This window comes from Toxotes jaculatrix, chromosome 10, assembly GCF_017976425.1.
Source record: "Toxotes jaculatrix isolate fToxJac2 chromosome 10, fToxJac2.pri, whole genome shotgun sequence".
Lineage (NCBI taxonomy): Eukaryota > Metazoa > Chordata > Actinopteri > Toxotidae > Toxotes > Toxotes jaculatrix.
This window is the reverse complement of record NC_054403.1, coordinates 2,461,385-2,477,645: the sequence shown is the minus strand read 5'-3', so window position 1 is coordinate 2,477,645 and position 16,261 is coordinate 2,461,385. Positions and strand designations below refer to the sequence as shown.

The 16,261-nt window shown below is 43.6% G+C and overlaps 1 protein-coding gene across 3 annotated transcripts; it reads right to left on the bottom strand.

The window, feature by feature from the left end:
- Positions 1 to 2,211: 2,211 nt before the first annotated feature.
- LOC121188800 (F-BAR and double SH3 domains protein 1-like) lies at positions 2,212 to 15,224 on the bottom strand. Of its 3 annotated transcripts, none has more exons than XM_041048709.1 (21): positions 15,116 to 15,224; positions 14,638 to 14,735; positions 14,431 to 14,476; positions 10,930 to 11,003; positions 10,363 to 10,507; positions 10,076 to 10,212; positions 9,514 to 9,577; positions 9,019 to 9,147; positions 8,573 to 8,695; positions 7,924 to 8,019; positions 7,656 to 7,772; positions 7,123 to 7,227; positions 6,329 to 6,484; positions 5,446 to 5,574; positions 4,616 to 4,699; positions 4,349 to 4,493; positions 3,930 to 4,030; positions 3,650 to 3,769; positions 3,328 to 3,474; positions 3,193 to 3,248; positions 2,212 to 3,056 (listed from the first exon to the last, which is right to left on the bottom strand). In XM_041048709.1, the coding sequence occupies exons 1-20, from the start codon at positions 15,134 to 15,136 to the stop codon at positions 3,198 to 3,200; spliced, it is 2,088 nt and encodes a 695-aa protein (XP_040904643.1). In that variant the 5' UTR covers positions 15,137 to 15,224; the 3' UTR covers positions 2,212 to 3,056; positions 3,193 to 3,197. The 3 variants fall into 3 exon arrangements, with proteins under 3 accessions (XP_040904643.1, XP_040904642.1, XP_040904641.1); XM_041048708.1 differs by having other exon boundaries at positions 3,324 to 3,474; positions 3,653 to 3,769; XM_041048707.1 differs by having other exon boundaries at positions 2,213 to 3,056; positions 3,324 to 3,474.
- Positions 15,225 to 16,261: the final 1,037 nt, after the last annotated feature.

Genomic DNA, 16,261 nt, shown 5'->3' with positions numbered 1-16,261 from the left:
CAGTCTCCCTAGGAAGTAAACTACTGTATGAAATTAAGATTTAATGTTGAGCAGCTTACCAGCTTTTAGCTAATGTCCTTTTTATCCTTTGTTGTTAGAAGAGAAATGCAGACGGAAAATGGAAATATCTGAGGGACAAATCTGTGAAAGAAAGGAGCAGAGATCAGTCTCTCATCACCTGTCTGTAGCCTTATATATAAAGGCCACACTACTCTTTTTTCAAACTGTAGCCTTCAGCCTCTTCATATACAGTCGATGGCTTCAACAAAAAGGCAGTGAGGTGCGGTGGGCCCCCTGTCTGATCAGGCCTCGATGTTTCAGGTGGTTACTAACTCTGTTTTCCAAAGTGTTTGTCTTACAGAATGTGACAGAAACGAATTGGCTATTCGCTACTGGCTGTCACATCAGCATGTGCTGCCATCACCATGGTCACCATGTTGGCCTGTACATATTAATCCTGTAAATTACCCTGTTAAAAGTATGTACAGGAATGCTTTTTTTAATATCTAAAGCCATTTTAGAACTATATACATCATATATGTACACTACTCTGTATTCTAGAATAATGTGTATTAAAAAAATGCTGCTGTGCTGTCGTACACTCACCGAGCACTTTAATATGAACACCTGTAAACCTCCATGCAATTATTCAATTCAATTCAATTCAATTCAATTCAATTTTATTTATATAGCGCCTTCCACAATCAAAATTGTCTCAAAGCGCTTTACAGAGACCCAGAGCCTGACCCCAGAGCAAGCACTTAAGGCGACAGTGGCAAGGAAAACTCCCTTTTAACAGGAAGAAACCTTGAGCAGAACCTGGCTCAGATGGGGGACCCTCCTGCCGATGGCCGGGCTGGGTGAAAGGAGGAAAAGGAGGAAGATAGGACAGCTAGGAATGGAGGAGAGGGGGAGAAGGACATGTAGCATAATACAGACAATGTGGGTCAGTATTTACATTACAGTTAGTGAACAGTTATTTGATAATGTGTGCTCAGCAGATTAGAATTATGAAACAGAGCACGGAGGCAAAAAGCTGTCATGACTGGTAATTATTTACATTACAGTTTGCAAAGAATATTAATCAAATATTTATCTGTAGCAGAACGGAACATTAAACATGTTAGAAATAGATCATTGTAAACAATAAACAGCAGCAGGTGGGTGGAGCCAGGACCATAGGACAAGCAGCTCCGGAGCCAGAGGTACCTGCAGAAAGGTACAGAGAAAGAGAGACCAGAGAGAAACAAGCACAGGACTACGGGACAGAGAGGACACAGAGTTAATGACATGTAATAAAGGCTAATAAATTTGAGAGTGGGTCTGAGGAGAGAAAGAGAAAGAAGAAGAAGTGCGCAGTAAATCATGGGATGTCCCCCAGCAGCCTAGGCCTATAGCAGCATAACTAGGGGATGATTCAGTTGCCTGAGCCAGCCCTACTAAGGGCTATATCCTTAACTGTAACAGTGTCTATAGAAATAATTGTGACTAACTATAAGTTTAATAAATAACTAGGACTGTAACTACAACTAATTATAAGCTTTATCAAACAAGAAGGTTTTAAGCTTCGTTTTAAAATTAGAGAGGGTGTCTGCTTCCCGAACCCAAACTGGCAGTTGGTTCCATAGGAGAGGGGCCTGATAGCTAAAGGCTCGGCCTCCCATTCTACTTTTAGAGATTTCGGGAACCATAAGCAAACCTGCATTCTGGGAACGAAGCAATCTGTTAGGATGATATGGTACTATCAGCTCTTTGAGATATGAAGGAGCCTGGCCATTGAGGGCCTTATATTCAGTCAGTCCATCAGGGGGCAGTGTATAAAATCCTGCAGATACAGGTCAGAAGCTTCAGTTAATGTTCACATCAAACATCAGAATAAAAAGTGTGACCTCAGAGATTCTGACTGTGGACTGATTGTTGGTTTGAGTGTTTGTGAAACTGCAGATCTCCTGAGATTTTCCACACACAACCGTTTAGAGTTTAACTCAGAATGGAGCCGGAAACTAAACGCTAAGTCAGATAACCACTCTGTACAACTGTGCTGAGCAGAAAAGCTTCTCAGAGTGAACAACACATCCAACCTTGAGGAGGATGGACTACAACAGCAGAGAGCACATCAGGTTCCAGTCCTGTCAGAGACATGAGGCTGCAGTGGACACAGACTCAACAAAACTGGACAGGTGAAGACTGGAAGGACGCAGCCTGGTAAATAACAGAAACACCTCTGCCATACTGTTATTACAGTGCACAATGAACCTTAATTTAATCACATCATAATGATAAAATACAGTGGAAAATAATACTCCTATGGTCTACGCACAGATGGAATAAATACATTTCATACATCATAGCTCAATTCTCGAATGATTTATGATAGCATGAATAACTGCTGTAAAGTGTGTCATTTACATTTTGTATTCTTTCATAATTTTCTTAATATACAGAAATATTCTCATTTATACAACAAAGGAAAAAAAATGAGTATGACTTAGTTAGAGCTGCTCTATGTAATTATTTTTACATACTTAGCTGTTGGCAGCACAGCTGTACTACTGTGCCAGTTAGTTGCACAAAATGTGTCTTTTCTTGTTAAAGGTCATATCGATTGACAGCTTTCAAAGTAAAGAAACAATACACAATAGCAACTTCTCACTTTTCTACTGTTTTACCTGTAAATATTTACTTCTCCAAAGTTATGAGATGTTTCATGAATGAATTATAATTCTACTACAGTGCTAAGGGTTAATTACCCTCACACTGTTTGTTGGTCTATGTATTCAGTACGCTCCTGTGTAGCTGAGTACCAGGCCACTCTGAGGTAACACATGAAGGACAAATTAACATATGAACATTTGGTATGTCCTCTGTGTTCTGTCCCTTGGTGACTAAGCTGCCCGATGTGAAGACCCGCCAAATACTTGTATTAGAATGGAAAAAAAACAAAGCTGTGTTCCTTTGGTCAAAACGAGGCCTGTGTGTTTATGAAGCTTGATGTTACTCCAGTCTTTGTGTCAAGGCTGAGGCTTCTGTGTTGGAGGAGGAGGAGGAGCTCGGCACTGAAAAAGCACAGAGGGAGAGAGCTGTGTTTATCATCACTGATTCCTGCACACACACACACTTACTTTCCACTGTCCTCTGTCGTTTTTTGTCATGAAGGACATGCTGTTACAAGATTTTTTTAATAGCACGTACCGGTCTTAGTCGACTGCCGGGGAGATCTGGAGATTTGTGGTTGCTGCTCCCAGTGTCTGATGGGAGAACAGACAACCATAACCACCTTAACTTACAACTAACTAACTGGAGTAAAGTTTGACTCCACTCACCTACTGTGTTGTCTGTGAGCCTCGGAGGTGAGACCTGCTGATTGTCCTCCACACAGCTAGGGGGGGTTGCACTGAGCACTGAACTACAGGCAGGAGTTGAGGCGATTGGGATGGGTGGAGAGAAGGGAGGCATGGTTGGGGTGGGGAGAGGCTAGAGAACAAATAAATACAATATCATCAAAGTAGTAAACAAGAAGAAGTCAGGCAGATGTCAGAGGAGAAATGGGATAAAGCTTTAGTGCTGTGTGATGTTTGAATCCTCATCACATGGAAAAGTCAGAATTTACGGGATGATTCAGGAAACCACACAAACAATCTATTCTCACCTCCTCCTCCTCCTCCTGTTTCTCCTCCTCCTCCCCCTCATCGTGTACCAGCTCCACCACCAACGAAGGGAAGACACCGATCCGTCCGTTCAGCTCTCCCTCCCAAAAACCGTCGTCCACCTGAAAACCCATCCATTCATGTAGATGATGTGGAATTCAAGAGATTGAATCTGTCACAGCATGACAGCGAGTCATGCTGTGACAGATTCAATCTCTTGAATTCCACAGTTTAAAAATACAGAATGAGTGTGGAATGTACTGTGCATCGCAACACACACACCTCTCCATGTCGACAGCGTATCAGGTGGATGAGTGCCCCCTCCTGGAAGGAAAGCTCCTCTGCACTCTGGGCCTGGTAAGAGTACAGAGCTCTGGCTACACCTGGAACACAAAGGACTGGATTATGAAAACACACGTACACTCACAGACAATATGACCATATAATTATGAATCACTTGTATGTACATTTGACATACATATAATACTCTGTCATTTACATGTGTGTATGAAGGTGTTTGTACTGTTTGGTGCAGATAGAAATGAAGATCATTTGACTTTGGGACAGACTCAGCCTGAACAGCCGCCATCTTTCAGTGGGGCATTCAGCATGGACACATTAGCAGTGTAATGTTATAGTTGCTCCTGACTATAACACTGATGTGTGTGTGTGTTATTTACACTGACACACAAACTGCTGACCTCTGCTCCCTGCCTTCTCTCTATTCCCAATGGATGAGGTGGAGCTGAAGGAGCTGTCCAACGGAGCAGCGTCCTCTGCTGGTAGACAGAGGAACTGCACATAGCGTTCAGGGACATAGCCCACCTGGCCGCATGCATTACACACCTGCACAGAGACAGGAATAGGTGCGCAGAGATACAGAGATATGCAAGAATTTTTAAGGCATCTTTAAAATAAAGAAACGTGTTTTTCATTTCATGAAGGCTGATATTGTCCTGATACGTCACCTTCAACCAGTCCTCCATGTCTCCATCTTCAACCACTTGAAGCTCCTCCCCTTCCATGATTGACAGCTCATCTGATTGGCTGGCCTGACAGAAATGACATACTTCTGTTATATCAGACTCAAGCTGAGGACTGAGGACTTACACATGACCTTCTGCAGTCTCTTTAACATCAGATGTACTTTATCTCGAGAGAGCATCCAGAGAACATGTTATCAATCTCTCAAGCAGGATTGTTGGCAGATGCTGATTTCGGTATCTGATTTCCACTTCTTCCGAGCAAGTGCGTGCCATTGAGGGTTTCAAAACATTTTCTGGACTGTGACGTCATTTTACTTCCTAAAACAGTAATGACCACAGGAATCAGACCTGTCAAGAAGCCATGTTGACATATTTGATAATTATGTATTTTCAAGAACATGGAGAACATTCTAAAAGGGATGCAGAAATGTTGTAGAAAGTTTTTTTTTTTTTTTAAACTTATTACACTTTTTATTTAAATGCATTATTGTAATCTTAATGGGTTGATGAGAAGCAGCAGAAGGGATTAAAATTAAAAAGGACGAGCCTCTGGATGGGATTTAAATGACAGGAGAAGCAGCCAGAAAAACAGGAGGTGATTGTGGCTGAACTTGTTACTGGATTGGATCTGGACAGTATCAAAAATCACTGACCAGCCCACCTCAGCTCGACAGAGAAATTCAGTCTGAATGGGGCTGAAGAAGTCTAACACAAGTGTGAGGCCCTGACCTCAAAGTTGAGTACAGAAGGTTTGCTGCAGACAGTAAAAAATCCATCTGAAGTGTACAGGTGTATATTTGAGTGCGGAGTACCTGATAGGTGTAGATAACTCTGCAGGCTGCGGGATAAACACACACTCCAGAGGCCGACACTGGATCTGTAAAGATGTCTCCGTTCTCATCATTGTAGTCCTCAAAGTCAGTCAGCTCAAACTCATCCTCCTGCAAACACAAAGTTAAACATGTCAGAGAGACACCAGCAGGAATATCTACTCATGTTATCAAAAGACAAAAAAAAAGTGAAAGAGTGGTTCCTCCTCCAAATGTTCTGCCTTCTTTTTTTTCGTGTGTTCATTCAGAAAAACACCAGCTCAACAACAACAAGCTAAATGTTTTCATTTCTGGAGCAGATTTTTTGCTCCAGGATCCATCTGCTGACATTCACATTTTGTTATAATAAAACACAGAAAACCTGGGTGACATGTTCCTCTATCACCATGAACACACACACACTGTAGTTCATGTTGACTCACTCACACACACACACACACACACACACACACACACTGTCCTGCTCCCCTCTAGAGAACCAAATTTCCTATTTTAGGAAATTACTTAGACTTTCATAAAACTGAAACGATATATTTATGAGCTGTTTTTGGAAAATGACGTCTTCAGTGGGAGTCAGTGGGCCTGGAGCTGAGAGGCACAGACAGGAAGTATTTATCGACAATAAGATCAATACAAAAACATTTTCAGACTTCTGCTTTAAGTGCTCCAACATGAGTCACTTAATGAGCTGAGACCATTATGAATATCTGACCTATGAACCTTCTGAACTCCTCATCTCGGCTCCTCTGTTTAGAGAAGCTGCAGGGAGACACTGACATGCTAGTAGAGTAATGCATGTGTTAGAATGGAGACGAGGAAGCTCCACCTGACAGCACTGAGTCACCACAGTGTGTGGGTAACGTACTGAAAAGTCCTCCGTAGACTTCCTCTGTTCGCTGAGCCGCCTCTCTCTCTCCAGCTCCTCCTCTGCCTGGTTCATGGCGTTGTGTAGCCACAGCTCAGTCTCTGCGGCGGCGCCTGACAACAGAGCCAGGCGAGCCTCTGCCTTCACCCTGCTGAGCTGAGACAGGAAGGAATCGAGACACTGGCTTAGACACACAGACAGACAGACAGACAGACAGAAAGACAGACAAACAGCTCCTGGTTTTCTAGACACACCATCCATCATATTAGCTGGACGGCGTGTTTAAAAACATGTTTTGTACAAAGCTGTGAACAAAACTGAAACTATCACATGTGCAGTGAGAGTTGGAAAAAGATAATTTAGTGACAAACTACTGGGGTCTCTTCTCATCAGAGCTCAGCAAAGACAGAGGCAGGGGGACAGAACAGAGAGGACATGTCTTGCTCTGTGACATGTAAACCACATCCAAGTGCTGCTCTCCTTTCAACTGGAAAGCTGGTGCCAGTGTATATGAAACAACTGCAAAGAGCTGAAGGAAGAGAAACTCAAGTGTGTGTTGTCTTATCACTCATCATTCTCTCTCTTTTATTTCCTCTGGTAACAGTCTGTCACCCTCTATGTGTGTGTTTGAAAAAATGCAGAGTTTACACCTGCTTTCCTCAGATGCCACATTTCAGGTTCTGAGCAGCAGGATTCACTCACTGACTGATATTTCAGTGACAAAACATTAATAATGGTTACAGACTATACACACAGCTAAGACCAAATCAAAAAAAAAAAACACAAACAAGTACCTTGGCTTTCCTGACACTGTCCTGCACCTCTGTGATCTTCTGCTCCACACTGAGCCCCGTCTCCCCCGACAGGAGCTTCAGCCGGCTCTCTAACATCTGTAGAGCCTGGCAGGGAGAAGCAGATAGGGATATACAATACATTCCCTCTCAGAGGAGAAGTTTAAACATGATCAGAAAGACTAAGCTTTACTACTTTCATTGCTATTATGAATGAAAACGAGGAAAAATACAGAACAGAGCAGGGGTGATAGTTTGTCCAGCAGGATCAGTGAATAACAGTGAATAGAACACAATGAAAAATGAAGCTGGTGATGGTGATCACCCAGTGTTCACACCTTCAGAGAAAGACACTGTCATTCCCCAGCTCAGAGCTGTGGTAACAGCTATATATGACGTGTGTCCAACAGAGGTTGCTAAAAACAGGAAGTGGTTTAAAAAAAAAAAACAAAAAAAAAACTACTGCAACGTGTTCACCAAGCATCGATTACACAAGCAGCATCTTGCAGTATCCAGCTCTGAAACCAAAGGCTCACCCTCTCCCCATGAGTGACCATCTTAAAGTCTTTGGCAGCTTTTGTGGCCCATTTTTTTGCCTCCTTTACCAGACAACCGTCAGCCTCCGAAGCACAGACCTCCTGCAGAGAAGACACCTGCACCACAGACCAGAGACAGACGCGTGATGAGACTGTGCTCCGTTCTCTGCTAACCCTGAAGCTGTGATGGTTGTTACTGTACACTAGCCTGCATTTTATTTATTTATTCATTTATCCTCCTGTTCCCCCACAACACATACTTACACACCTTGTCACGCGGAGCAGGCTGGAAGGTAAACTCAGCTGTTTTGCTGAAGGAAACAGATTCTTGTACAAACTGCTGGATATTTTTCTCTCTGGTCACCTGACAACACAACAACCAATCCGTTAACATCAAAAGCGTTTATTCAGAGGTGTTCCCCTCAGACTGCACTCGCATACTACCTCAAACATTTTGCGTGAGTGTTGAATTTCTCTGTAAACGTCTCTCTGAATCTTCACCCTTGCAGTCGAGCCTCTTACCTTTTGCACCCCCCTCCTCTTCTCTGATCATCAGAAACCATTTCTCTCTGCCCTGCCCCCCGTTCTCTTGCCTCTCTCTTTGCATTACCTTTTCGCCCTTGTTCAATTGGCTTCTTCTTTTCCAGCTTTCTGCATTCCTTCTTTCCCTCTGTCTGTCACCTTCTCTTTAACCCTCTTCCCCCACCCACATGCTCTGTAGAGTGAATGTGAGACATGTCTTATGTCTGGTTTCTCTGAGGTGTCTGAGAGATACTTGGGATACTTTAAATCCAGAACCTCCAAAGGTGTGAGTGGGTGTTTGACTTGAATTAAGAGAAAAAAAACATCTCTATTCACTGCATACAGAACACAGAAAACATTAAATTGCGTGCACACACTCACACATACACACATACCTTAGTGACGCTGTCCCATATCTTGCTGTACTGTTTGTGTGTGGACAGACAGGTGTCCATCTCTGTCCCACACAGCAGAGTAAAATGGCTTCTCAGATCATCGTAAACATCTCCATCCATTTTCTGGTGGAATATCAAACATCGAGGAAAGAGCTCTGTTGATAGCAGTGATTCTTGAAATCTGAATCCCTTACACCACTTATTACTAACACAGCTGTGACACAGGTTTAACACAGGTGAAACACAGGGTAACACGCGTGTAACATGTTACATTTCAATTGCAAAAGAGCTCCAGCAGTTTCATCCACTGTGCAGAGCAAATTCTACAGACCAATATCCTGCAGTTCATCAGGAAGTGATGTGGTCAGTGCTCAGATATACAACTCATACAATGGTTTTTAGCTTCCTCTTCTCCACTTGAGTATGTATCAGCAGTTCTGCGTTACCTCCATAATAAGCGGCAAGTCGTTCGTATAGTAGTGTTGGTGATGGGCGTTCACAGCTGCTAAAGCCAGCAGATACTCGTTACGAACTTCAGCCAAACGGTCATCGCACTCTTTCAACCTGGCATTGAGCTGTAAACAACAAACACACAAAAGTTTTATTTTTATTTTTTTTAGCTCAAGTGAAACCTGCCACAAATATCATGAACCTTAACAGGAAAAAAGAAACAAATGTGTAAATGTGTAGAGCACAGACCACTTTAAAGAGAAGGTCTGGCTGTGGCTGTAAAACTTTAATATATATATCAGATAGATCTGACCTGACTGTATCAGACATATCCTGGGTTCATGTCACGAAGCAGAGATCACATCATGACCATATTTTATTAAAAAATAACTTCATTTACACATGAAGGTAGAAATACTGGGACAAACAGGATAAAGGTCTGTGTGGATGGGCTGAACAGTGTATTTTAACAGCTTGTTTCAGCTCCATACCTTAGCTGTCATCTTATGTAGTCCTGTTTTAAAGTGGAAAATCCCATGTTCACTCTTTCTGGCTCTGGAAGACAAAGTGAAAACATAGTGATGATATGTAAGACATGAACAGACAGAAGAACTAACAGGACCTTATCTATTTTTCAATAGCTAATCGCTGGACTTTATTTGTTAGTGTATTGTTGCCTGAAATTCAGCGATGGGAAAGTTCAGTCAAAGACACAAAGAAGTGTCAGACCTAACTGATCTGTTTTGGTTGAACTCTGTCTTGCCTATCTTCAGTGGCGGCACCTCATGCAAACCTCAGGTGGTTATTTTTGGTGCAGCAGGAACTTAATGACAAAGAACAAGTTAGAGAATACCACTGGTTTTTATTGCCCACGTATCTACTTTTGCTAAAACAAGTAATGCCTGGCGTGAGTCCTCCAACCTCTTTGGTCTTTCTTCAGACACTTTTTAACAGTCAGCATTGGCCTGCATGTTGCTTATATGTGCAAAATGTACCGTATGTGACTCCCCACAGACGCACCAAATATTCTTCTCTCTTTCTCTACGCACTGACCTGCTCTGTGCATCAGCAGCTTTCTCTCTAGCAACGCTGGCGATGTGGCTGAGTTGGTGGTAGCTCTTCTTGATCCTGTGCAGCTCCCGCAGAGCATCCACCACTTCACCCTGTACCCTCTGGAGCTGCTCCAGGCCCTAACACACATGTACAGACACACACACACACACCCCAAATGTATTCACTCAGACAGTCAGTGTCCTTTGGTATTTCATGGTCACAGTGTAGTGTGTGGTTTAAAGCCATCGATCAGTGTGTGAGTGTGTGTCTGTGCACAGCTCTCTCACTCTCTTGGCTCGGATGTCCTTTGCATTGCGGACACTTCTGGAGGCTTGTCCGGTCAGTCTGCGATACTCCTCTGCAGCAGCAAGTCGGGATGCAGCAGTCTGAGCTGTAGCATCTACCACTGACCGCCACACGCCAAACACACTTCTGAAACACACACACAAACACACACACACACACACCAGGAACGATGACAGACAGTTGCTCCTTTCTCTAAAAGCTAACAGTGCACATCAGCCACAACACCTTTTCGTAGTTATTTTTGAAACTGTCATGATTTCTATTCTAAATTCTTCATTGTTGTAACCATGGTTTTGAGTTTGCCTAACTATACCGATAAAACAGAATACTAAAGGTGAACGGGACCAAATATTGTACTGTATTATGTTTATCGTATCTTATAATAGCCATGAGGCACTTTAGGACCTTTGTCCTATAAGTGTACTAAAGTCTGAGCAACCAGAGCCGGAAGTCTAACAGCTGGTTTAGTAAAATAAAGTCACCCTAAAAAAAAGGTGAGACAGAAAACAGCTGATGAGAGGTAGTGTTCAGTGTGTGTGTGGAGTTACCCAGATGTGATAGCATCTGTATTTCCTCTTTGCCAGTCTCTCTTCTGGTACTGAACAGCTAACCTCTGAAGAGCCTGAAAATGGAGTTAACACATCACAACCATTATGTCTTTACTACTGTGTCACACTACATGACACACTACCATCAATCAGGTCAAACATTCAACATCTCTAATAATTTGACCAAGTATCAAAAACCGATATTTCTTAGTGTACATATGTAATAACTCGCAAGCATTAGCATTGTGAACATATGGGCATGTTGATATTGGCATTAAGCTCATAGAATATCTACAATCGCTACAGCGGCCGTAGACTTCCTCAGTTCAGTTCAATTCAATTTTATCTATATAGCTCCTTCCACAACCAAAATAGTCTCAAAGCGCTTTACAGAGACCCAGAGCCTGACCCCAGAGCAAGCACTTAAGGCGACAGTGGCAAGGAAAACTCCCTTTTAACAGGAAGAAACCTTGTTAACCATGATACAAACAGGGTTGGCAGTAAACAATGTTAGAGGACCAGCATTCAGATTACAGAACAGTTAGTGGATACTGTGTGCTCAGCAGATTACAGTTATGATAGGAAACAGAGCACAGAAGCAAAAAGCTGTCATGACTGGTTATTATTTACATTACATTACAGTCTGCATAGAATATTAATCCAACATGTATCTGTAGCAGAATGGAACATTAAACATGTTAGAAATGGATCATTGTAAACAATAAACAGCAGCAGGTGGGTGGAGCCAGGACCACAGAACATGCAGCTCCGGAGCCAGAGGTACCTGCAGAAAGGTACAGAGGAAGAGAGACCAGAGAGAAACAAACACAGGACTACGGGAGAGAGAGGTGTATATATACATACTCATTTGCAGTGCATTGAGAAAGTATTCAGACCTCATCAGTCTTCACTCAATATCCCACAATGACAAAAAAGGAGTTTTAGAATTTTTGCAGTTATTAAAAAGGGAAAAACTGAAATATCATGTTAAAGTGTTCAGACACTTTGCTCAGCACTAAGCTGAATCACCTTCAGCAGTGATTACAGCCTCCAGTCTTCTTGAATATGACACGACAACCATTGAACACCTGGATTTGGGGTATCACGACTATGGGAGGCAAAGACTTGGACCCAAATGCACGACCCCTCAGACGTAGTCAAAAACAATAATTTTAATTCTAACAAAGTAGCAAACAAAGATCACCCATAAAGGGGAAAAAGGCACTAAAACAAAAGTTACACAAAATCACTCTTACGAGGAGAACGACTAAGCAATGAACAAAACCTAACAAGAAACAAAGTAACAAATTAATACAAAACCTGACCTGGGACACAATGACTTGGGAAAAGAAGATCTCTGGACTAGAAACAAGATAAGAGACAAAGGCATGAGAGAGAACATGGGACACAGCATGAAACACGGCATGAGACAAAAACGAACTGACCCTGGACAAGGGGAAACGCAGACTATATATACACAACAGGTAAGGGGAAACAGGTGGAAACAATTAGGGCGGGGAAAACAATTACAAAAGCGGGAAACAAGACAAAGACAGGAAGTAAAACAAGACCAGATACACAAGGGCAGTGAATTCAAAATAAAACAGGAACTACTAACAAACTAAACAACCTAGACAAGAGTCCCAGAGTCCAAAAAGGGGTTCAAAACATAAAAGTTTTCAGAAAACAGCCCCCTAAGGGGCTAGTCATGACATTGGGGACTTTCTCATGTTATTCTCTGCAGCTCCTCTAAGGCTCTGTGAGGCTGGATGGGGACTGTTGGTGGACAGACATTTTCAGGTCTCTCCAAGGATGTTTGATTGGTCTCCAGTCAGCGCTCTGGCTGGGCCACTAATTCACAGAGTTGTCCTTAAGCCACTCCTGCGTTGTCTTGGCTGTGGTGAGGGTCATTATCCTGTTGGAAGGTGAACCTCTGACCCAGTCTGAGGTGCCCCCAGCTGTGTTTCACCATTGGACCAGAGATCAGACCAGAGAATCTTGTCTCTCACAGACTGAGAGTCCTTTCACTGAGGACAGGCTTTGTGCTGCAGTGATGGTTGTCCTTCTGGAAGGAGATCTTTGGAGCTCAGCCACAGTGACCATCGGGCTCTTGGTCACCTCTCTTACCAAGACCCTTCTCCCCTGATTGCTCAGTTTGGCCAGATCTAGGAAGAGTCCTGGTTGTTCCAAGCTTCTTCCATGTTGGAATCATGGAGGCCTCTGTTCTCCTCTGACCCTTCAATGCAGCAGAATTTTTTTGTAGTCTTCCACAGATCTGTGCCTCCACACAATCCTATCTCTGAGCTCTGCTGGCAGCTCCTTCAGCCTCACGGCCTGGTCTTTGATCTGATATGCACCGTCAGCTGTGAGACCTTATATGGACACTTGTATGTCTCCCTAAATCATGTCCAGTCAATCGAATGTACCACAGGTGGACTCACATCAAGGTATACAAACCTCTTTATGCTCAAGAGAAATGGAGACATCTGAGCTAAATTTCATAGCAAAGTGTCTGAATACTTTTGTCAATGTGATATTTCAAATTTTCCTTTTTAATAAATTTGCACAAATGTCTAAAACTCTCTTTTGGTTTCTTGATGTGGGATATTGAGTGAAGACTGATGAGGGAAAAAATGAATTTCAGCGACTTCAAGCAAAAGGCTCCAACAACAAGATGTGAAATAAGTGAAAGCTCTGAAGACTTCCTGAAGGCACCGTATGCTGAGTGTAAAATATATTCATATATGAGAGTGACAGTTCAAGTTTTTCAAAGGTCAGTGTGTGCATGTGAAAGTGAAAATGTGTGTGTGTCTCCATCTCGTTAAACTCCTTCTCCAGTGAAACTTGTGCTCAGATCTCTCCTCCCCGTTGTTGTTTTCAGCCAGAGGCGGCAATGCACTTCCTGTGCGCATCCCATCCTGTCATGTTGTGACAATTTGTACAGCTTATATTTGTTTGTGAATAAGTGCGCACATCTGCTTCCACGGAGGACGTCAGATGAGTAGGCGATCCTTCAGTGTGGTCCAGGACACATTTGCACTCAAACTCCTAAAAGAATGTGGTCACATGTGGCCCCAGACCACCACTGAATGTGGTCTGAGTGATTGGATCTCATGTCCACTTGTCCACACACACACACACACACACACACACACACACACACACACACACACACACATTCATCAGATGTTCACACACTTATGTGACACATTCTCCACCATGATGCAAAAACACATAAACTAGAGCTTTTCTGAAAAGGTGGAAACTTGGAATCTAGTGAGAAAGTAAAAATGAAAATATGGAAAGGAGGGCAGAGAAATCCACACACACACACACACAGACTGTACACACACGAGTCACATGAGACAACAAATACAAAAACAGCACTCACCTACTAACATGGGGCCTCAAATCAATAACTGAGGAGCATTTCCAGTAAAAAAAATGAAAGGTGCCAGAAACAGAGCTAATAGTGGACGAGAATAGCTCGCGTTTACTCACCTGACCATACTCCTTCTCTATAGCCGCGCGGTGCTTACTGAAGGACCTCGGGGATCACAAAGAAAAACACAACAACACATCAGCATCAACAGACACAATTTTACTTGCTTCAATTCTCTATTTGTGTATTGATCACTGTGCCCGCCACTGTCTGTCTCACTGAATCCAGAGTCCACCGTCTCTGGTGAGACACAGAGAGTACTGTACCTGATCTCCTCCAGCAGCTCAGTGTCCTGATGCTGCTTGGTCTGCAGTTTACTTAGCTGCTCTGAGAACACCAGTTTCACCTGCTGGCTCTCCTTTACCTGCACACACACACACACACACACACACACACACAGAAGGATCATTAAAACGTTAAACACTCAGAGAAAAATCCCAGGTTAGCAGATATCATCAAACACTGCTGCACTGGCTGTTCACTCTGTAAGATTCCTGAATCAGAATCAGCTTTATTGGCCAAGTGCATGTTCACATACAAGGAATCTGACTCTGGTTTCTAGTTGCTCTCGGTGTGTGTTACACACACAGCTCCACAAACAACAAAGACAACAAAGATGAATGAAAAAGTAGGAAGTTTAAAGGAAGGTGAACTAGAGCCACAGAAATGAAAGTAGTGGAGTTGCAGAGACACACGTGTGCAGGCAGTAATAACTCGTCCACAGCAGACTCAGCACCGTCTTACCTTCCTGGGTGGTGGCTGCATGTTCAGATGCTGGCAGTGTCCGTTATTGTCTGTGACTGTGTTAGTTTGTTTCAGCTGTGCTGAACGGCCGACTTCCTCTACGCTGTGCACGTGTGCAGCTCTCTCTCTCTCTCTCTCTCTCTCTCTCTCTCTCTCTCTCTCTCTCTTTCTCTCTCCCTCTCTCTCTGCTTCACTCTCTCTCTCTCTCTCTCTCTCTGTTTCATTCTTTCTCTCCCTCTCTCAGTCTGTCTCTGCTGTTTACTTGTTCTGTGTTGTGATAAACTGCAGCATTGTTTCTGACACTTTCATGTCAATAAAGCTGCTTTGAATCTGATTCTGAATCAGCGTGTAGTGTGGAGCTGCAGTGTGTGTTTCTGTGTGAGTGAATGTTCTTGCTGTCATTTGTGTATTTTTCTTCCATACGGGTCCTGATAGGTGTGTTTAACTATTAGGAGGAGAGGTGGTGGAGGGGAGGAGGAGGAGGGGAGGTGGTGGAGGGGAGGAGGAGAGGAGGAGGAGGAGTGGAGGTGGTGGAGGAGAGGAGGAGGAGGAGTGGAGGTGGTGGTGGTGGAGGGGAGGAGGAGAGGAGGAGGAGGAGTGGAGGCGGTGGAGGAGGGGAGGTGGAGAGAAGGAGGGGAGGTGGTGGAGGAGGGGAGGAGGAGAGGAGGAGGGGAGGTGGTGGAGGAGAGGGGGGGGGTGGAGGGGAGGAGGAGAGGAGGAGGAGGAGGGGAGGTGGTGGACAGGAGGAGGAGAGGAGGAGGGGAGGTGGTGGAGGGGATGAGGAGGAGGAGAGGAGGTGGGCTGCAGCAGGGTGAAGTCTGCCTTTCGCATGAATAGAGCCACTGTCATCTTCCTGGATGGAACCACCAAAGCTGGTGAAGTGAGTGGGTGGGTCAATGATTCACATGGGACCTCAATGACTCTCAAGGGGTTAACAACCCCACTAGAGGTTAAATACCTGGGACTACCCACCGATCAGTTAGAACCGAAGAAGCCAGCAAGTCCAGCTGCCTTTGTATAGAACTTAGAAATACCACAATGGCTGGATGATTGAGGATCTTCACAGAACCAAAATAAATAACAAACACACATATGGAATTAAGATCAACTGGATTATATTTACAGGAAGTATAAACATGTTACCTG